Source organism: Canis lupus, chromosome 5 (assembly GCF_011100685.1).
Source record: "Canis lupus familiaris isolate Mischka breed German Shepherd chromosome 5, alternate assembly UU_Cfam_GSD_1.0, whole genome shotgun sequence".
Classification (NCBI taxonomy): domain Eukaryota; kingdom Metazoa; phylum Chordata; class Mammalia; order Carnivora; family Canidae; genus Canis; species Canis lupus.
The window spans coordinates 15,866,417-15,888,753 of record NC_049226.1 but is presented as its reverse complement, the minus strand read 5'-3'; the positions used below and the strand labels follow the sequence as shown (position 1 = coordinate 15,888,753).

Below are 22,337 nucleotides of genomic sequence, written 5' to 3'. Positions count from 1 at the left end.
TTGGGGCTTCCCCCAGGGATGCCAATGTCTGGGGTCTCTCGCCAGCTGGGTATCCCTGCCTGCGTGATCCCTTTGGGTCTTGAGCTGTGCACCTCATGCCTTATTTGGACACAAGAACCCTGGCTCCAGTCCCAGACCCCATGGAGCCACACACAGCCACCCATTGTGGGGTCCAACTGCTTCCTCCAGCTGCACCCACTAAGCAGCCCACAGTCCCATCCCCATTCCTGGGATTCGTTCGTCTCCTGTTTGTTCCTTGTCCTCAGAGACTCTCTTCCCCAGCCAGAACACCCACCCTAACCTTTCCTATTAGCTTCTGGTTTTACAAAAGGCAGGAAGAGCAGCTGTCTTAAAGTAGATTCCGATTCCCATCCTGCTACAAGCTCCGAGGCCGGGAAACATAATGGCCTGGCCATCTGCTTGGAACTGAGAGTAGGAAAAAGTACCAGGAGCAAAACACAAATTAATGTCTCAAGAAGAGTATCCTGCCATGTTAGCTGTAAATATGCCTGAGCATTGGCGCTTCTCCTAGCTATGTATCAGAACCATGTAAAGAGCTTTAAAAATACCAACACACAGGTTCTTCTTCAGAGATACTGACTTGGGGTTGGTCCCAAGCATCAGTGTTTTCCAAGAGCTCCCCCAGGACTCAACCGTGTAGCAGGATGAAGAAGCCCAGCTTTACAGGTATCACGCACAGATGTCTGCCTCCCCCTAAGTAACCTGAAAACCTGGCAACTAGAATCATTTCATACGACCAACAATGGGACATGATTGCTGCAGGGGCGTTCGGCACCTGGTCAAGTTCCTCCATTTCACAGAAAGGAAAAACCAAGGTCCTCAGTCGAGAAAGGAGGAAGCAGCAGGAGAGTCCACGCAACGTGCTGAGATGAAGACAGCGATGCTGGACCAGTGGGGGGGGGGGGGGGGGGAGGAGGGGGACACCAGAGGCCTACTGGTCCTCTCTTGGGGGTTTCCAGACCTGATTTCCCCATAGAAAAGACAACCCTGTGTAGGGAAAAGGAACCAGTAACAGAGGGCTTGCTCTAACAAGGTGAACCTACAACACGGTACTAACCTCTTCCCCTGACACCAGGCAAGAGTGAGGCAAGAATCCTAATGGGGATCTTTAGCCAACTCATGATAAAAACAGTCCCATGTGCATGAAACTCAGGTCTGGTCCTCCGAGGATCCAGTGCTCAGTGCTCTGGTCATTCCATGCAGACCACAGCCAGCTCCTAGCTCCCCTCTCCCCACAGCCCTTCCCAGCGAAGGTGCTTCCAGCCTCACCTCCCATCACAAGGAGCAAGGGCAAGCGAAGACTCAGGAGCCAGGAAGGATGAGGACCCCACTCTTTTGGGGGAGTAGGGCCCATCCTGTGTCAGATGGGACATTTGCACACCCAGCAGAGGCCACCAGCACATGGGTTTTCAACGCCCCACACAGAGACATACCAAGCTGAGACCAACAACGCTTTTCAGCCAAAGCATCACCAGGACAGTAAGAATGAATCAGTCACCAGAACCAACCTCAAGAGCTCAGGTCAACAACCAACTCAGCGCCTCTGCTTCATCTGCCCCTGTTTCACCCCTGCCCGCTATGGCCCCACAGTCCTGCCTTACCTGGAATGATGGAGACCGTGTCCTTCTCCCAGGACACAACGCTAACATATTCCTGCACTGAAGAGGGGATGAGGCACTTGAAGACGGCCACGTTTCCACGCATTGACCTTTGATCCTCCACCCGAACGGTGTAGGGTTCCCTGAAAACTGCAGAGAGAGGAAGGGGGCGGGAAAGAGGGGTTGTCACAAGGCTGGGACATGGTGGGGGCCCAAGGAGGGAACAGAGAGCCAGCTCAGCACCCCCAGGCCTTCCTCCCCATCATCTCCTCCCCCACCTCCCATTTAACCAGCCCAGAACTTCCTGCTGTGATCTGACTCCTGCCTGAGCAATCTCTTCCCTGTTCCACTGGGCAGCTTACCTCAGAAATATCTCATCTCCTCCTGCAAGGTCGTAAATCTGACATCTAACCTTTCTAATTTGAGTTTTTAACAAGCCATTAGATTGGAGCACCCTGAGGGCAGCCCCTAAATCCTGCATTGGGCTCTCACCCAACAAAAGGATATATAGGAAACAAGGAAATACGATAGAATTCCTCTAAGGAAACCACACTCAACTTCTTACCTTATTCCTGGGCCCAAGGTGGCAATCGTTTGGGGGCACGGTGACCATAATTTACCAAAAATAAAAACTGTGACACATGATCTAACCCACAGACTTCTCTGCCACCTTGATGTGAAAGGCAACCTGGGAAAAATGTCGTTGATGCATCAAACTTTCTGGAAGGGCTTGGTGGTGTAGAAGGACGAGGGAAGAGAATGTTTAAAACTATGATTGTTTCTGAAAATGGATGGTCTTCAAGATTCTCCAAAACAAACAATCCTTCCTGTTTTTCCTACCTCCTGACACTGCCTACAGCCTCATCCCCAGCCTTGCCCCTCCCTCCAGAACTGTTCCTTCCTTCCCCTGCAGCGTGTGCAGCTTGGGGTCTTCTGCCTCAGTCCCAAGGCTAGTATTGGGGGGCACTGTCACCTACAGCCACTCCACATCAGGTCCCATGGGCGGGCCAGCCTCTGCCTCTTCCATGTCCTCCTCTGCTTGGCCTCTTCCAGGCTCACTCCATCCTTCCACCCCTCCTGCCAAGCAGAGCTAGTGCATCCAGATCTCCGCTGCCTCCCGACCTTGTCCCTCAGCAGGCACCTGGGCAGCGTGCCCTCCTGCTCTCCCTGCCACGGTTGCCAGGGTGATGCTCGGGGCCCTGCAGCCCCTCTGGCTGTGCACCTGCAGCCCCTCCGGCTTCATCAAGAGCCACTTAATTGGCTGTGTCTCTAGTCAGGCCAGCCCTGCCTGGCCTCCCCAGGCCTCTCTCCTTTCCCGTCTCCCTATGTGGTGATTGTGGTGGGGAAGAGATACAGCTGAGGTGGAGGAGAGGCGGGGAAGGCGGAGAGGAGTAAGCTGCTGTCAGTTCTCTGGGGCCAGCACACAGGAGGCCGAGGGGGGAGCCGACACAGGAGGGAAGCAACGTGGAAGACTAGAAAAAAACTGGGATTTATGTGCTGGAGTCCCAGGGAGCCAGCAGAAGCCAGCGGTGAGAAGAGAGCAAGCATACCCAGCCTCCTCCTCCAGGCAGCTGAGTGACCCTGCACTACAGCCAGTTAACCTTCGGAGCCTCAGTTTCCTTATTTATAAAAGGACACAACAATGATGATGATGCACGTAGAAGATCTGACCCAGGAAAGCACCTCAAAGATGTTGCTTGTCCTTACAGCTACACAATGGGCTCAAATGTGCCCTTAGGCAAGCCACCTAACCCCTCCTTGTCTTAGTCTCTTATTTGTAAGAAACACTTTATAGGATTATTGTGAAAAGTGCCTCCTAACTCAGTGACAGGCACGTAACAGGAAATAGGCCATTATTTCCTCTTAGCCCAATCTTCCAGGTGCTGGAGGAGGCCAGAACTGCACCAAACCCTGGCCTCAGGGCTCCCACCCCAGCACCTGGTGGTGTCATGGGAACAGTGCAGAGGACCGACTCCTGAAAAGTAGTCCCATGGGGAGCCCCAGGATGGATGCCCTGAGCACGGTTCTGGGTTCTAAGGGCTCACATCTATCCCCAAGCAAGCCAATAGGATGAAGACCAGCTCTTTAATTAAGAGTGCCCACCCAAACTTCACCCTCTCTATATACCCATTCCTAGCTACTTGGAACCTTGGACTATGAGAGACACTCCTGAAGCAGAAGGACCCTGGAAGTGACAGAACTTGCAGGATCTGTTCCTAGGCAGGCAGGTTGGGAGGCCTTCCCTGGCACCTCCTCTTCTCTGCCCCATACATCCACCAGTAAAGATGGCGCACCCAAGCCTGGTGTCATCACGGTGGGCTAACTAACACACCACCTGTCCTCTCCCACCCAAAAAGCCCTTCTAAGAGGACCATTCCCCAAACTTCAGGGTTCTCTTACTCTTTAAGGCACACCTTACAACTGATCATACACACCAGTGTCTCACGACATCCTAATTAAGAGGAGCTGATCTAAGCCAATCCCTCGCCTCCTGACCCAACCCTGAGAAATGAGATTCTCTATTTTCTTTAAAGACAACAGCTGAAAACTCCTTACTTCCTTGCCTCCACCGACCCTTCCAAAGACCAATGTCCTTCACCGCTAAAATCTTCCTTTAGGAATTTTACCTAAATGCCAGTTCCCATGAGATATAGTATATTCAAAGATCCATCAACAGAATGGATAAATAAACATGGTAAAGTCGAACAACAGAACAACTACACAGCCATGACAATGAACAACCCCATTCAATGACGCACAGCAGCAGGGATAAATCCCACAAACATAATAGTGAGCAAAGGATTCAACAGAATACATACTGTAGGACTCCATTTATATAAAGTACAAAAATAGGCAAACACCTGTATTGTTAGAAGTCGGGACAATGGTTTCCCCCAGGGGAGTGGTGACAGAGCATGAGGGGGGCTTCTGGGGTGCTGATATTGTGTATCTTGATCTCGATATTAAAGTTGGTGAAAATTCACCAAGCTATCTACTTATGTGCACTTTTCTTTAGCTATTTCAATAAAGGGGTTTTGAAAAGAAAGGATCTTGCTGGGTGTTTTCCAAGAACCGAGCACTGAAGCAACCACGTGATCTACATGAGCGCTATCTCAGTTAACCAGCCCAGGGAGTGATGATCGGGGCAGGTACCGGCATCAGCTTCGCAGAGGAGAAGATGCAGGCTCAGAGAAGTGTTCTCTTTGCCTAAGGACACACAGTAAGCAGGGAGCTAGGATTCCAAAGAACTAGAAAACTTCCCTTGAGAGAGGGACTCCTTCCACGCACCCACCCCCACCCCCCGAGCAGGGCACACATGTGTCTTCAGAACGAGGGGCTGTAGCTGCTCCCCATCACTACTGCCCTTAAGACAGAGCTCCCCAGCAGGAAGCAGGTGGCTGGCGCCTTACCTGCTTTGACGCGGATGTTGGGGCTCCGGATCTTGCCGGCCGCATTCTCCGCGGTGCAGAAGTAGTCATTGTCGTGGATAAAGCTATTGAAGGCGGAGGGGGAGAAGGGGTAGAGCTGCAGCGTCCCGTTGGCGTGGACGTGCCGGATGTGTGGCACGTCGTATATGTCGTCCCCCGTGGCCAGGTACCATCGAAGGGCCGCGCTGGGGGAGCCCGCGGCCGGGCAGGGCACCACCACCCCCACGGAGCTGGAAAAGGTCACCTGCTGCAAGGAGTCATTTACAAAGTAGAGGCTGGTGCCAACATCTTCAGGGCGAGCTGTGGGGAAGGTGAGAGGAGAGGTTGGATCAGCCACGGTCCCATACTCACCTCCCACCACCCAGAGGCGTGTGTGCCCCATCCTCATTCATGGTTCAAAGGCCAGTCACCCAGGAAGCACTTACTGAGCGCTGACTATACCCTAGGCACCGGCAAGGAGAGATGTGAGACAGTTCCTGCCCCCTCCCACGAGTTTCCAGCCTAGCCCACAAATGGCAAAAGTTATAACATCTCACTTTCCAGGCCAAGCGAAGCCCACGGAGAAGAGGTTGGCCATCACTCTGCTAGGCTGAAGGGTCTGAAGCCATGATCCACTATTGGCACCCACTGTTGACATTAGGAGAGATGCTAATACTGCTTAGGTCATAAATATTTCTTGGGCACCTACTATACGGCAAGCAAGTACATGCCCATAACCTCCATGCATCTATCTGCACAATCCTGAGAGGGCCTGGCATCAATCGCCTCTTTTGTTTTTTAATCATTCCCTTTTCTTAATTTTTTTAAAATATTTTATTTATTTATTCATGAGACACACACACACAGAGAAAGAGGCAGAGACACTGGCAGAGGGAGAAGCAAGCTCCATGCAGGGAGCCCAACATGGGACTCCATCCCGGGTCCCCAGGATCAGGCCTTGAGCTGAAGGCAGCACTAAACCACTGAGCCACCCGGGCTGCCCTTCTTAATTTTTTTTTTAAAGATTTTATTTATTTATTCATGAGAGAGACAGAGAGAGAGGCAGAGACATAGGCAGAGACAGAAGCAGGCTCCCCTCGGGGAGCCTATTGCAGGACTTGATCCCAGGACCTGAGCCAAACGCTCAACCACTCAGCCACCCAGGTGCCCTAATCATTCCCTCTTATAGGCTGAGAATAGTAATGTGACTTGCCAGACATCACACAGCTAAGAAGCAACAGAATTGAAATTTGACCCATCACTCCCCATAAGGATCTTCATGCACTCTCTATCATACCATAGGTGAAAGGTGCAGGGTGAATGGAGAAGGAGAATGCTCGCCTGGAGCAAAGAAAACTGCAGGAGACCCTGAGAGCAGTCTTCCACCTCTCGAGGCCAAGGGCCAGCAGTACTGTGGGTGGATAAGATCTAGGTCAGGAAGCTAGAGACCCACCCAGGTTCTTAACCTGGTGCTGACACTGACTGTGGTGACCCTTGCCCTCCCTGGGCCTCCGCTCCTTCACTTGCGAGACGCGGGGGGTAGATGGACAGGGCTGCAAAGACCTCACGCATCTCTGGCCCGGTCCCACTGTAGCGCTCTGTCCCCCGGGAGAACAGGCTCAGGAGGGCAGCTGCCTGACTGCCTGGGGCAGGGCCACCTGACTGGGAGCACAGCTGGCTGTACCCCTCACACCAGCACGTGGCCTCAGTGTCTCCTGCCCAACGGGACGCAGCCCTGAATGGTGGAATCTGGCCCGCCCTCCCTGCTAAGGGCCACCTCTGAACAAGGGGGGCCGAGGCAGGAGAAGAGAGGGGCCCAGTCCCAGGTCTCCTGCTGGAGGCCCCTCCCTCCCCACCAGGAAGATCAAGGAGCAAACAAACCACTCTACTGCTTATTTAAAGAACGTTGCAGGGGACCTAACTTGACCTCAATTTCCACAACTTTATGAGAAGGAGGAGGGCCTGCATCCGGACTGTATTAATATTCTTGGCTTAACTCTGAGCGGAGCCTCCAGGGAGAATATACTGGGCAGCTCGTTGAGGGAGGCCATTAAGCCTCATTGGTCAGAGCAATTCACATCATCTCATAAAAAGCCATGATGAAGCCATTAGCAACAGTGCTGGAAAACACATTCATGGGCTCCTTGCTGGGGTGTCAGGGGCATCCTCCCGGCAGCAAATGCATTTGCTGTCCCCACCAAGCACAGCACCCTTGGCGGCTGAAAGGCTCTCCGACAGGCAGCGGTATCACCTTTCCATCCTCCTCCTCACACTGCCTCCTCTTGTGATGGCCCCAGCATTGGTGGTGGTGCAAGGCTGCTCTGAGGAGGAAGAAACTGGCCCATCTTCTGAGGGGTCCCTCAGAAGCCCAGAAACATGCCTGACTCACAGTGACTAGAGTATTCTCCAAGATCGTGAAATCACGGCCTTTCATGGGTCAGCAAAGAAGGCTTAGGAAGGCTTCTCTTAAGACCCAAATTTTCCAGGCTCCCTTTCCATGGGCCTACTCACCTTCTGTGAAATTTCCTTATTGAGATTCATTCAACAAACATTTGAGAAGCATCTTCTATGTGTCAGGCACTGTTGTAGGCTTACTTATATGACTTCTTTTAACCTTCCAACAACCCTACGTGGCAGGTACTACTAGCATTCCAGCCTACAGACGCGAGAAGTGAGGCACTGAAAGATCAAAGCAACATATCTGAGACCACACAGCCCATGAGTGAGGGCTCTGAGATGCAGACGCAGGCAATCTGAGCCCAGAGTCTGACTTCTGAACAATTAGAAGATGGTAACCATTGCAATAAAAACACCGCCTGGCCACCAACATCTGTATTTAAATGGCCAAGTACAGGATTAATGTACCTGCACACCTGCAGGCGCACACATACTCTTCGTGGGAGGGGACCCTGATGAACTCAAACTTTCAGACAATGCTTAGCCTGTGGGAGCAGGGACATCACTCTGGGGTTCTGGATGCTTCCTGAGACAACCCAGTTAATCAGACACCCTCTCCATGGCAGCTTTATGGATTGGGGGAGCCAAAATCCATCAAGGTACAGAAAGATTCTACATTGTGCCTGACAAATGGACTTGGGAAGCTGAGAAAGATTCCTGACAAAGAGGAATTCAGGAATTATCTGATTCAAGAACAGGGTAAGAAATTATTGATGATGTAGCCCTCCGTAATAATAATACCAGCAGCAACCAGAACAGCCACCACGACTTTCACGCTTAACTGTAGTCCAGGCTCGGACCTAGACCCACTATAGGTATTATCTCACACACACAAAAAGATATTACCTCACTTAATCTTCATGACTCCCTAGCAGATGGTTTTATTGTTATTTTGATCTCACAGATAAGAAAATGAAGACTCAAAGTTAACTAACTTCTCCAAAGTGTGAGTGCCGGAGCTGGGACCAGAACCCAATGTTGCCTGACTTCAGGGCCCAGAGACAGAGCTGCTCTCTTGTGTGAACCACGCTGAGGACAAACCACAAAATCTGGTTTTCTGGACGAGGTACCCCTCCGCATCCTTCCTTCCATCGCAACCCCACCCCAAACACTCTGTCCTAGTCTCCCTCTCTCCTGGCTGGAAATCCATGCTACGTCCCCACTGCGAGACTACCCCTTCCCAGGGCCTCCTCCTCTCCCGCCAGGAGCACCAGCCCGGGGTGATAGCAGCCTTCCTGCACTCTGAGCCTTGGATCCTTCCAGAGCCAAGGACACAGGGTTCTCAGCAACTACAAATGGGTAGATTTAATTGATGAATTGACTGGGATTGTCCAGCCACCTGTCAGGGCTGATGAAACGGCAGATTTATAGCAAAAGGTGAGTAGCCTCATATTTCTCCCACCCCGGGATGTAAGCTGCTGTCTTCTGAGTCTGGGGGAGCTGGGGAGGATGAGACAAACCATTCATTTCTGCTTACGGCTCTGACAGTGCATTGCCATTATGAAACATCACCCTCAGGTGTAAAACAATAGCATTTTGCACTTACATCAGGCTCATACTTTACCATCACAAGGCACCTGTCAGCCCAGAATGCAGAAACCCTCTAATAAACATTAATTTAGCCTCACCCCACCTGCCAAGAGAAAGGAGTGAGCAAATCTATAAAGGGGAAACTGAGGCACTGACCACCAGGAATCTCAAATCTCTGCTTCATGCCAAGATGAAGTCGGCACAAGGGTACCAGTGAGTGGCCACAGCAGCAATGGGTACGTTCAGTCACCCAACCATAAAAGAAGGAGTAGCAAGGGCCTCATTCCAACCTCAGGAAGTCTGGCAAGACCTCTATGGTGGGGGCTTTCCCTCCTTCTCAGGCCCCCGTTCGAATCTTTGGAGCAGGGACAAAGCCTCAGAAAGCTTTAAGGGGGGAAGCTCAGGTGGCTCAGTGGTTTAGCGCTGCTTTCAGCCCAGGGCATGATCCTGGAGACCTGGGATTGAATCCCATGTCAGGCTCCCTGCATGGAGCCTGCTTCTCCCTCTGCCTGTGTTTCTGCCTCTTTCTCTCTGTGTCTCTCATGAATAAATAAATAAAATCTTTAAAAAAAAAAAAAAAAGAAAGCTTTAAGGGGAGCACAGAAGTGTGGTATAATAAAGCCCTCGTAGGAGTCTAAGGAGCTGCCTTCCCTCCTGGGGCTCACCCCAGACCTGCTGTGTGACCTCAGGCAAGCCACTAGCCTTTCTGAGTCTCAGTGTCCTCACTCACTGCACCATCTTACCTGCCCCCCTGAGACTGCAGAGCAGGGAAAAGAGAACGTGGAAGTACTTGGTTCCCCATAAAGAGGATGAATAGGAGGGACAAGACTGCTATTCACATCCCAGTGACCCCTGAGGGGTCCAGGGTGCCTCCAGTTACTACAAAGGGTGACCAGGGCACAGCACCACTCAGCAACCCTGCAGAATTCAAGACCCTCTCCACCCCTACTTCCTCTGAGCTGACTCCTGCACCCTACAAGGCTCTCCTTCCCCAGGTCCCTCCTGACCCGGGGATCAGGAAAGTCCTGTTCTTTCAGGAGCTATTTACAGAGCACTGACCACATGCTCAGCAGAACTGCACCCATGGGTGGGAGACACTAGAGACAAGGAAGAAAGGTGCCACCTTCCAGGAGCGTATAAAGGAGATGGAGAACAGGAAAGGGTTAATCCAGAGTCCAGGGCAGTGTGCATGGAAAGTATCCCTGAGGGGACATGTTAGTGACTTAGTGACCAGGGAACAGCTTTGGGGTTGAGGGCTCCAGGTGAGCCTCAAAGGATGATCTAAACAAAGGCCTTCCCACAGAGAGGCCAGCCTGAACAATGCCTCTGTGGCAGCCATGGGCACAGCACGTCTGGGGGACCCTGCAGGAACCTTCCAGGCAGGAGCACTGGCCGGGCTTGGGGAGAAGAGGCAGAAACAGCTGGATTGGCATATTGGCCCTTCAGTGGTGGAAGGCAATGCGGAGGTTTGCAGGCTTGGTGCCTGAGTTCTCCCAAGTTCTTGTAGCCCTGTGTCTAACTTCATGTTGACCTTACATTTATTTCCCTGAAAAAATAGTGGTTTAGCTAATGGTACAAGCTCTCAACAGAGGGGAGAGTAACACTGATTGAGCACCTGCTGTGTGCCTGGCACGGGCCTTGCTTGCAGGCTTCCAGGGCATTCTCTCACTGAATCCTCACACAAACGTGCAAAGTGGCCCTGTTAGGCTCATTTTACCAGTGAGGAAGAGGAGGCTCACAGGGAGATGGTACAGCTAGGTAAGTGGAGGCACAGCCAACACTTGGTCAAGGTCTGTGTGATCCCAAGCCCGAGTCGCAACGCTGAAGAGTTCAAAGTTTGGGGCCCCCACCCCTCCGCCCACCACCACTTCTCTGGAAGTGCCAGTTTGGAAAGCATGTCCTCACACAGAAACTCCTACTTCCCCTCAAATCGCAGCCGCTCCCCCTACCCCAGCCCCAGCCCTTTCTTCCCTCTGCAGACAGAAGCAGGCATATTTACAGAGAAGGAGAGGAGGGGGGAACACTTCATAAATAAAGAGAGAGACATTCAGATCAACAGCAAAGCTTCTTCTGGTCAAAGGGGGAAATGGATTTTTAATAGAAAATGGAAGTTATGGGCTTGGATGTGATGTGACAGTCGCCCAGACTTAAACCCATTTAATCTTCTCTGCCGTTTAACGTGGAGCACCACCCCGATGCCGTGTTTCAGGAAACAGGCTCCAAATCGCTGGGAGATTAGAAGCGTAGAAATAGCAGCGCAATATTTTTAAACCAGAAATCGCCCCCAGGCATTTGGGCTGCCCCCAGGGTCACCACTGAAACCTAAATATCCATCACGTCAACTCGCTCGCTGGCCCTCCTGCCCGTCTGGCCATCCGGATTAGTTTGGCAAAGGAAACCCGACACCCCGTGTATTTGACACCCGTGGGCCCCCACGCCCCCCCCCCGGGCTGGGCTGAGGGGCTGTCCGGCCAACTGAGGCCTCCTCCTGGGTGGGCACTGAATTATCCCCATGTCATCGTCCCCAGTCATCATAAATGACAACCCAAGGGAACTGAAATATTAACACCTCGCCACCTCCACTGGGAGAAGTGAGTCATTTTGTTCTCTTCCTTTACAATATTTACTCATCTCATTCACTGGACTTTTCAACCAGGAGCAACTGGTCAGTGCTAGACCTGCAACCTGCCCTACCCTCAGAGATGGGCAAGAGCTGGCAAGGGGTCCCCATGCCGGGGCACAGCAAGTAGGTCCCCAGGGCAGCAGGAGCAGTGGGCAGGGCTCCCCTGGAGGGCTGTGTGAGCTCCCTGTCCTGGTCACCACTCTGTCCCCTGGGCCTCGCTGGGCAATTCGCAGAGTGGTTCAAGGCCCAGACTCTGGGGCCAGGATCCCCAGGTTTGAATCCCTGCTTCTGTCACTCACAAGCAATGGAACCTCAGGCAAGATAGCCTCACCTGTGTGCCTTAGTTTCTCCATCCATAAGAGGGGAGTGACGTCAAAGGTTGTTAGGTTGGATACGTTCATATAAAGGACAGTTGGTGGTAACCACAAGTGCCTAGCAGCACAGAAGTATTTGTTGCTATTGTTAGGAGTATTCATCGTAACAGGCAAGGGGTATTTGTGGAGTAAATAACCCACAAAAAATACTCACCTCTCAACTACAACAATTACTTAAGGCAGTTCTTGGATGTTATTCTGTATAATCAGCTGGAGGACCGGTTAAAAATGCAGATCCTTCCCTAACAGTACACTCAAATCTGTCAGAGGGCCGGGAAACTATTTCTGAAGCGGGTGGTTGTCTGCCTACAAGTCAGAGTAACACACCCCAGAGAAAAGTAGATTTGCCACACTGGCCTTCAAAATCACCTTTTCCAACAACAGCCAATTTCCATGGGCTTGGCTGATGGGGACCGTAGCACCACTTAATTAACTTAATTTGGTAATCGAGTTAATAAAATAATAGTGGTGTGATCAATAACAACAAAGCATTGCAATAGCCACATGCTGCTGCCCCCAGGCCTCACACAGAGTTTTTTTTCTTTTCTTTTTTTTTTTAATGCAGATGTGGCCTGGTGAGTTTTTTGGGTTAATTTGCCAGGTTCATTACTGCACTGCATTTGCACACAAAGGTTTTCATACAAGATATATTATTTGCCCTCACTCTGATTGTTCTTATCCCACAGCTGGAAAAACTGGGTCCAGAGATCAATCAGTGGGACCTCAGCTCAACCACCTCGTCCATCCAAAACCTGGGTCAGGACCCATGAGACAGGGTCTGGCTCCTTTGTCAGAGAACCTGCTTCTTGTGCATTCGCCCCTTTGAGACAGTCTAAGTCTACACCCTGGGGAGGAGAAGAGCAAGTCTCCCCAGACAGTGTCAGAGCATCTCCAGGCAATCGGAGTTGGTACTTGCCCTGCAACAAGATGGAGCAGCCAAGACCAAGTCTCATGCCTTCTGTCTGTGGCTTCCCCGCAAACCTAGCACACCTGCTCTACCGCTAACCTTCACCATCTCCATTTCTTTTTGGCATTTATTTTGTGCCAGGCACTGTGAGCAGCCCTTTCCTTGCATTATGAACAGTTTAAGCCCTACAACAACCCCCAATGTAGCTACTGCACAAGACCCCATTTTATAGATAGCAAAATGGGATGTTAGTTGATGGAATGAGCGCTGGGTGTTATATGCAACTGATGATCACTAAATTCTACCTCTGAAACTAAAAAAAAAAAAAAAAAAAGGGAAGCAAGAAAAGAAAAAAAAAAGAAACAAGCTGTTAGGTCAAGGAGTCTCCTAGGTTCACACAGCTAGCAGTGGCAGAGGTGCATGTCAAGCCCAGGCCTCCCGCCCTCTGGGCTACATTTCTCAAAGGGCACACTACATTCTAGACTCAGACGGCCTCCAGGGTGCACACATACCACGAGGGGGGTTTCTGATGAAGGAGAGCCATTTGGGGTATGGTTTTTCTTATTTACTTGGGACTGCCCCAGGCTTCCAACCTTTCATCCCCAGTACATCCCCCACCCCCACAACTAAATGCCAGCAGCCTTACCCTAGTCCTGGAGAGAACCACAAAATCTCCATCTCCAAATCTCCCTAGGGAAGCAGTCCTACCTCAAGGAGCAGTGCTGCTGCTTCAAGCGCCCGAGTCCTCCACTTCCCCATCAGAAACATAGGGTTTGGGTTTTGGTTTTTAAAGATTCTCAGCACAAACATAGCCCCTATCACTAGCAACCAGAAATCTGTATGACCCAGTAAAGATCAGTTATTCTTCAACCAACAAGGCCCCTCACCACAGGCTCCAGGAGTTATGAGCCAACAGCTGACTGTCAAACAGACTCTCTAATCTCCCAGCCCCTTGTAGACACGCCCTGGGAAGGGAAGGCCCCTTATGGCCAGAAGGTCTTTCTAGGGAGTCGGCTCAGACAGCACAGTTGTCTCTAGAGATTCCTAGATTTAGATTGCTAACGCTTGAGGGATTTAAGAGATTATTTTGTCCAATCTCCTTCATTTACAGATGGGGAGTATGAGGCCTAGAAGGGCAGAGTAACTCATCCCAGGTACACAGCGAGCTACCCAGTGTCCTGTTTGGGACTAGACCCCTGTTCTCTACTATTCTTTCAATTCTGGCCCGCCCACCTACAGAGCCCAGCAACCCAGGATGGAGGGGCCTCATGGAGAAATGACAAGACATTGATGAGGGAGCCTTAGAGGAATCAGGGGTGCTGGATGCCTGCAAGAGAGGCCTCCGGTGGGCAGCCATCTGTCTGCAAATGGTCGAAGGGTTGTCAAAGGGAAAAGGGCTTCACCTATACCCCTGTGGTTTAAAAAGGCAAAACCAGGGCCAGTGAACAGAAGGTACAAGACCCAGACCACTTGGCGGATTCTAAAGATGAGCTCTGTAATAGAACTGTGTGGCCAGAATGGGCTGCCTTCAGAGAAAGGTATTTGCTGTGGCTACAAGTACTGGAGCATCTGGTTAGGGGATGGATTCTGTGTCCTCAAATGGCCTTCCAACCTGGAAGACTTTTGCCCATGGCAGTCATCTGATCTCTCTCACACACCCCCAAAGCAGGTCCTTAGACCTGAGACCCATAGACCCCATGGCTCTGGAGGCCATCCCAGAAGCAAGGTGGCTTTGACTCAGCTGCATTCTCAGGACCTGGCTTCCAGTAACGGCTGTCACCTCAAATGAGGTCACCCAAGGTAGGACTCTATGCCTTCTGCTCTTTCCACAAAGGACTGTGGATTCCCAGCAGTGAGCATCACCCTTGCAGAAGTGTGTCCAGAGGACTATGGAATAAATCTGCATCTAAGGACCTGGAGTGGGAGCAGAGGTAGGCTCTTCCCACACCCAATGGGGGCAACTGGCAAGTCTGCTCCAAGAAAGACTATTGCCAGCCTGGCTGTGCCTTGTCAGCTGTTCCCCATGTTGCTAGGAAAATTCTCCATATGTGGGGGGCCCAAGGAGTGGGGAGACAGCCACACACAGCTGGGAGACCTTCGTTGTTCCTGTATGATGAAGTGACAGTAATTATACCTCACATTTCAGCAAAGGATTTATAAGGCTAAAAGTGGTTTACTGTGGTTTTTACATGTGTGCGTTTACATGTTGCCCCGGTTGATTTACAAAGCTTTGTCACATGATATACAAGGATATGCCCCTCGTCCTTCATGTGCACACATAGTAATAGGTGCCCTGGGGAACAGTCAGGGCACTGTTATTTTCCCTATTTTACAGATTACAAAATAGAGGCATGTGAACTATTAGGTCATTTGCCTAAATTAGGCCGAGCTTTGTCATCTAGGTTCACGGACAATGTTCTTTCCAACACATACACATACACACACCAGTGTAATGGATATGCAACCAGCATTTGAATAACCCTGTTCTTAATGAAGATGGTGGTGACCTTGGAAGCTGTCAATGTGAGCATCAGGGAGACCAAGGGCATGGGGAAGTGGGGCTGAACAGATGAGGGGAGGGAGTAGCAGCTGGGTGGCAGGGGTGGTACCCAAGGCTAATGCTGTTCACGCTAAAGCAGCCCTGGACAAACATCTGTTAAACAGGGCACACAGGCTGTTGTGCCCCCAGCCAGCCCTACCCTCATGGAACCCACAGGCCACAACCTGCCATGGGCAGCACCTGACCTCTTGATCATATGCTGCTTCCCTGTGGCTGACTGGGTCATTTAGGGAGAAGTGGTCCAGGGACCCCCAAGGTCATGGGACCAACACCCCAAGGTCAGGGGTATTCTCTACACACAAAACTACCTGCAAAACAGCAAGGCTCATCCCAGCAGGGAGGGACACAGATATCTATCCAGCTATAAGACACAGGGGCTCATCCTGTGTAGACCCTACACATAGGCTTTATGGTATTAAATCCAGGATAGTCCTTACTCTGGCCAACTATTATGGAGATTTAACAACCAACTGGCCTTCCTTTGGCAGACGTGCAACTGGCCTTTCCCTCATCCTCAAGTCCAAGTCCACAGCCAACCTCTGCCCTCATCTCTTTTCCACTGGTGGCCTAGCTGTGGCTGGGGAAAGGGAGTGGGCTGGGCTCCCCAAGGACGTGCCTGCATGGCCTCAGCTGTCTCATTGAGGATGGGTCCTGCAGGCCACTGAGCTAGGTGACAAAAGGAAGCAGCAATGTCCCCGCCCTGGTCAGCACACAGTCTTTCTTACAGTTACAAGTCTAAGCCAGCTGGCTGGGCCAAAACTGCAGCTGATTGATTCAACAACTCAGGACAGGACCCAGTGATCTATTCTGAGGTATGGGCAGGAGGAGGAAGGTGGGAGCAGTGCAGAAAAAAAGAAGACATCTAGTATTTATTGAGTACCAGCTGCTCTCTGGCTACTTTACGTGTATGGTTGCCTTTAACCCCAATTAATAGCTGGAGAGAGGCTCAGAGAGACCAAAAGTCACATATTTAGTAAGTGCAGAGCCAGGGTATAAATGAAGGGTTCACTTTGACTCCAAATTTCCACCACACCAGCAGGCTGCAATTTTTTTTTATTTTTCCTTACAACTCCAATATATAAAATGCTCCAATTGAAAGACTTGGGGATGGAGGTGCTTGAAGCTCTGCCTGCTGGTCCTCCCCTCTCTACCTGCAGCCATTCCCCAGGCTCCACCCAATGCTCTAGGGCTCTATACCACCTCCTTCAGAAAACTCTGTGGGCCCTGAGTGAACCAGGGCCTTCCCGGATAGGCAGAAAAAAACTCTGGGAGGCCTCAGAGCTGCACCTGCCAGGGCAGGATTTGTTCCTGCCCCGGAAATGCAGACAAAACCATCCGAAGCCACATTCCCACTGCAGGGCCTCCCAGCTGGCTCCCTGGGAAGGAGCACTCCAGCTGCCCTGGATGTTTGCTCCTTGAGCATGACTCCAGACTCTTGCCTCAGAACTTCCCTCTGTGGCCCCGTGCCTGTCGTTCCACTAAAGCTGCCTTAACACTGTTAGAATAGGGGCCCTTCCCCTTCCCAGAACCCTTCCCCTAATCTCTCGGAAACCACAATCCCCTCCAAAGCTGGAAGTCCACAAACCAGGAGGGTGAGAGAGCGTTTTGGCTCCCATCATACCTCTTCCCATCAGTTGCTGCTTCTCCCACGACCGTTCCCAGCCCTACACATCCAGCTTCCTCCATTCTAAGGGTACATTTACCAGAAACCTAGCCCTCGATTCTCATAGCAGGTATGCCCACCCTCTTCACCCTCTTCTTCCTGCAGCACAAGAGGGACAACCCACACCCCAAGCTTGGTCGGCCTTAGGGTGCCTCTGTGCATCACCTCTCATCTTATCCCAGTAGCAAGCTCCAGGGCTGCCTTACCAGGTGGGCTCAGTGCTGAGCCCCTGTAGGCCTCAAACTCAGAGGCAAGAGGGAAGCCCTACCAAACACACCAGTCCTTCTTCCCACTCCTGCCCCACCCCCATGCCACACCAGGAAAAAGTGAAGCGCTGCTACTGAGGCTGAGATCAAGAGGCTACTCACACAGAGAGGGCGAGGCTCTTGGCCTGGCTAGGTCAGCATGCAAATCTGTATGCAAATCATATGCAAATCTCAGGCCTGCCCTTGGGTTCCTGGCACCCTGCCATCTTTGCTGCCTGTGGCTCACCCCATTCAGGCACCTGGGTCCTGGCTAAATCTACTGGGATAGGGGCTGAGAAAGCACTTTGGGAGCTGAGGGCTCTTCCTCTGGACTGCTTCAAATGTCTCCAAGAAACACCTCTTCCAAGATCATGTGGGAGGGAAAAATCTCTCAGCCTGGTATCTCTACCCCTGAAGAAAAAAAAAAAAAAAAAAACAAGCTCTCTGAACGTCAACCTCCCCTTCAATTCATCCACAAATAAAATCCACCTTCACCAGGCTGAGTAGGGGAGTAAGCAAGTGACAAGGGTGGAGTTCCTGAAGACATGGAGACAGTTAACTGGGGCTTGAGGTCTGCACCCCGCCCCCCAATCAAAGGCCTACAGTCCAAGAGGTGTTCTCGGCAGCCTCCCAGCCTGGGTCTGGGGGCTTCCAGTCTGCTCGCTTGGGGGCTTGCTTGTTTGGCAAAGCACTGCTGGGCCACACGCCCATTCGCTTGGCCACCCCCTCCCCGTTCCTCAATCTAAGAAAAACAAGCCTCTCCAGCCAGTCTCCTGGGATCTGTTCAACTTAAGCGCTGCCTTTGGGTCAACCGCTTACTTGCTTTTCGTTTCTAATTGAGCCTCCCCATTCTGCCGCAGAGATATATTAAAGGCAGCGACTTTGATGCCCAGAAATACGAAGCCTCTCAAAGGTTTGCCGGGCATGATGGCAACTCCATTCTCCCCCGCGGTATTCTAGCAACAGGGGCCCCTCTGCCCAGCTACCCCCTCCCCGGGCTCACCGGTCCTTCACCTGCTTCCCCAAAGTAGTGTCTGCCATTTCAAGATCTTCAAAACACATTCCCCCACTGCCTCCCCCCGCCCCACACACTTCTAATTAGACACCGAACAGAGTGTTAGAGATTTTCTTAATGGCTTGACGAAGCCTTTTAATTCAGTCTCCTCAAGAGAGAAGAACCCTGAGTCCCCGTCCGAGAGGTTGGGGTGGGAAATGAAAAAATCAATGCAACCCATTATTTTGGCTTTTAGAAAACAGGGATTTTAGTGCCGGGGAAGCTTGTTCTTTTACACAGTAAAAATGCAAATGCAAGCAACACAGATGCTGGCCCGCTGGATGTAACAACGGAGAGAGCCTCACTGGGGTTCATCTGGCTGCCCGAACCTGGATTTGTTTTGGCAATAATAAGGCAGTTATTGGAGACTCGATAACCGATTATTAAAACACCTTCCCAGTTCGGTTCTGGGGAATCTGTCTGAGCTCAGGCTTCATCAAAAAAAGGTATTTCAAGAGGAATGGAAATAGCAGAAGCTTAAAACACATTCAATAACTGCTTAATCCCATCCAGAGGACGCTCTATCCCATCTTGTTTTCTTCTCTCTCTCTGCCTCCTCCCGCTCCTCACAGATGGACGTACAAATTATTGCAAGAGGATATTGTTTTCTGTAACAGGCTCGAACATTCACATTTACATTTTCCTTGGTGCCGTGGGGGTGACTGGCAACGAGAGAGAAAATACACCAAACCCCATCTTCCCCGCCTCTCCCGGCGTCCCATCTTCTCCCAGCCGCCTCTCGCCAGCCCCCGCCGCCGCGCCACCCCAAGCGGAACAGGCCCTGGGGACCAGCCTGGCACCTAAGACCCAATTAAGGCACGAAGGAAAAGAAAGGACTGTCTGGCGAGTCGCCCTGGCGCCCAACACAGATGCTGGAGCCTCTGAATTGGCAGGGCCCGCCAGGACTCTGCAGACCAAAAGGCCACCGAGGTGCCACCTCACCTGGCACCTCCAGCCTTACCCAGAGGCCCGAGGCCGGTGGCAACTTTCGCCTCAAGTTGGAAAGGGTTTTGCCCCTCAGGCTGTCCTGTTGCCTTCTGGGCCTTTCTCTGCTAGCACCCCCCCCCCCCATCTGCTTCCTCCCTATCAAATAGCCCGGGGTTCATTTATTAATGCCCAGCTTCTGGGGGTGGGAGGGGTAGGGCTGCATGCTTCAGGTATTTGCTGGGGGACTGTGGGGCGTGCAGGGCAGAGGACAAAGCTGGGCAGGAGTGTGCAGAAGCTCTGGCCTGTGCTCTCCGCCTGACAAAATGGAAAGGGGATGGGGGGCGGAGAGAGAACGAGAGAGAGAGAGAGAGAGAGAGAGAGAGAGAGAGAGAGAAAGCTGCCGCTCCTCACCTTATGTATTTTTAATATTAATGTAATTAAAGCTGCGAGCCGAGCCAGCCTGCGGGGGCGGAGGGAGGCAGGAAGAGCCTGGGGAGAGGGAGACTGGGGGGTGGGGGGTTTGAACAGGAGACAGCTTCTTGCTCCGCTGAAGTGGAAGGAGAGGGTGCTCTGTGGAGGACAAGGGGTTAACCAACCTAGACCAGCCTTGGCGTGTCACCCAGTGGGCCCCATTGGGTCTGAGAAACTCAACTACTTTGTCCACGATTCACAGGCCACCTCTAGCCCCGCACCCCTGATCTGCAAACCCCAGCAGTATCTTGGCCTTCAGTCTGGCCTTAACCCGGTGGTATTTACCAATGAAATAAGGGTCCCCCTCCTCCCCCCCCAACCCCCAGCCAGGAGATGCTGCAGTCAGCTCCCGCAGGTTGCAGACTCCAGACCCCTGGGGCATCGACACGCAGAAAAACTAGACCCCTCCCCGAGCGCCCCCCTCTGCGGGATTGCCCTTCCCCCATCGCCCAGGGGTCAAGGGCTGCGGCTCGGCCAGGGCCACGGGCGGGGCAAAGGGGGGCGAAGCCGCCCCCGGGGCGCGAAGGAGAAAAGTTAGAGGGCTGAACAGGTAAAGCTGAGCTGGTACGAGCGTGTGTGCTCCGCTGCGCAAGGGCGCGGAGTTCGGCCGCCTCATCTCCCGCCATCTGCGCGCCCGGGGGCACGTCCTCTGCCACGGCCTGGAAGCCCCAACGCCGGCGACAGCCCGGTCCCGGCTCAGCGCCCAGGTGACTCTGGTCGGAAATATGTGCCCCCTTCCACCCCCGGTCCCGGCTACCTCGAGGATCAGGTGCGCGGCGCCCCGGCAGCAGGTCCGGACATGCCGGACACCTGGACCCACCCCTAGCAACGCCTTCTCTCCGGGGAGAGCGACACGCCCCCCGCCCCCCGCAAACTGAAGACGGTCCCGGTGTCCGGCTGACCCCGCGGCGCGGAAGCGGAGTCTCGCACCTTGGGGCGCGCTGCCCGAGGTGGCCCAGGCGGCGCCGCGAAGCCGTGGCTGGTGCCGGAGGGGGCCCCGGGGGGGGCGGGGCTGGGGGAAGGCGACCTCTGGGTCCGGAGAGCAAACTTGCCAGCCGAGGGACCCCGGCCCTCGGAAGCCCCTGCTCCCCCGCCCGCCGGGGCGCGGAGGAGCGCCATGCGGTGCGGCGCGGGGGTCCGGGGCGGCCGAGGGGCGCAGGGCGGCGGCGGAGGAGTGAGCCGCGGGGTCCGAGGCCCGAGGAGCGAGGACTCCGGGCGAACGGCCACGGCCCCAGGACCCCTCCTCTCGGAGGGCACCCCAGGGTCCCGGCGCCAGCGAGCCGCAGGAAGCGGGCCAGGGGCTGGGGGGAGGGGTCCGGGCCGGGGCAGAGCTGCGGCCCAGCCGGGGGCGGGGAGACCGGGGAGCCGGGGCGGGGGGGGCCGTGCACCTCCACCCCCGCGGGCGCGCCCCGAAGCGGCAGGCGCGCGGCGACCGGCGGAGCGGCCCGGGGCACACTCTCACCTGACCCCTCTCCCGGGGTCTGCCGCGCCCCGGCGCCCCACCCGAGCGGGGTCCCCGCGCGCCCCGAGCCCGCCGGGCACCCCGCCTGGCCGCCCGCCGCGCGCACCCCGGCCCCCGCCCCCGCCGCCCCGCCGCCCGCGCGGGTCTCACCTTTGTGTAAAGAGTCCAGGAGCAGGAGGAAAGTTACCAGCCACATGCCATAAAGAGGCCCTATTCTCCGGGGAGGTGGTCCTGTGGCCGGCCGTGCGGCAGCGCCTCTCCCCCGCTCAGCGCGCTCCCAGCCGCCCGCACTCCGCGCCCGCTCTTTCTGCTCCTCAGCCCAGCGCTCGGCGGCGGCTCCTCCCTCCTCGGCTCCTGGCTCCTGTCATCCGCGGGGCTGGGCTAGGCGGCCGCTCTCCCCGCCTCCCCGCGGCACCCCGGGTGCGGAGCGCCGCGCCGGCCCGGCACCCCCACCCCACCCCCACCCCCACCCCACCCCACCCCGAGCCCAGGGACCCGGCCTGGGATCGCGACCGCCCGGCCCCCGCCGGGCTGCGCCGTCCAAAAAGCCAGGGGTCCCCGCCACCCGCCTGCTCGGAGCCTGTGGTCGCACGCAGGCATGTGTCATACGTGTGCCCGGAGCCCGCCATGCTCAGGCCAGGGAGGCCCTGTGCCTCCCGGCTGGCTCGGTCACCTGGGGCCAGTGCTTCCTGCGTCTTTCGGACTCAGTTTACCCATGGATGCTCTGTATGCAAGTCAGAGGTAGAGCCCTTGGGGGCCTCCCGAGCTACCCCCACCCACCCCCCCAGAGCTCAAAGCTGCATGCCCTTCCAACCCCTAGTTCTGCAAGCCTGCCTCCCGGGGAGCCTCGGCTGAGTCCAGCCACCCCCAGACCCCCTGCCGAACCGTCTTCAGCACTGGGCACATCGTGCTGATTTAAACAACTATTTGCAATGAATTGTTTGATGTCTGCTCTACCTCGCGGATCTTCCTCCTTTATCCTCACCCACCCCACCCCCACAGCTTTCTCACCAAGCAGAAATCAGTTTATTCCTTATA

At 53.8% G+C, this 22,337-nt stretch overlaps 1 protein-coding gene across 2 annotated transcripts in view; it reads right to left on the bottom strand.

Moving 5' to 3' along the window:
* The window catches only part of DSCAML1 (DS cell adhesion molecule like 1), a 344,746-nt gene extending 323,113 nt beyond the window's left edge, over nt 1-21,633 (bottom strand). Inside the window, exons 1-4 of one of the 2 annotated variants that reach the window (XM_038536015.1) lie at nt 21,450-21,606; nt 5,292-5,347; nt 5,030-5,112; nt 1,623-1,769 (exon numbers count right to left, since the gene is read on the bottom strand). In XM_038536015.1, the coding sequence (XP_038391943.1) occupies nt 1,623-1,769; nt 5,030-5,112; nt 5,292-5,308 (247 nt within the window). In that variant the 5' untranslated portion in view covers nt 5,309-5,347; nt 21,450-21,606. Of the gene's footprint in view, nt 1-1,622; nt 1,770-5,029; nt 5,348-21,449 lie in introns of both variants that reach the window. The other variant, XM_038536014.1, reaches the window with a different exon arrangement.
* Nucleotides 21,634-22,337: the final 704 nt, after the last annotated feature.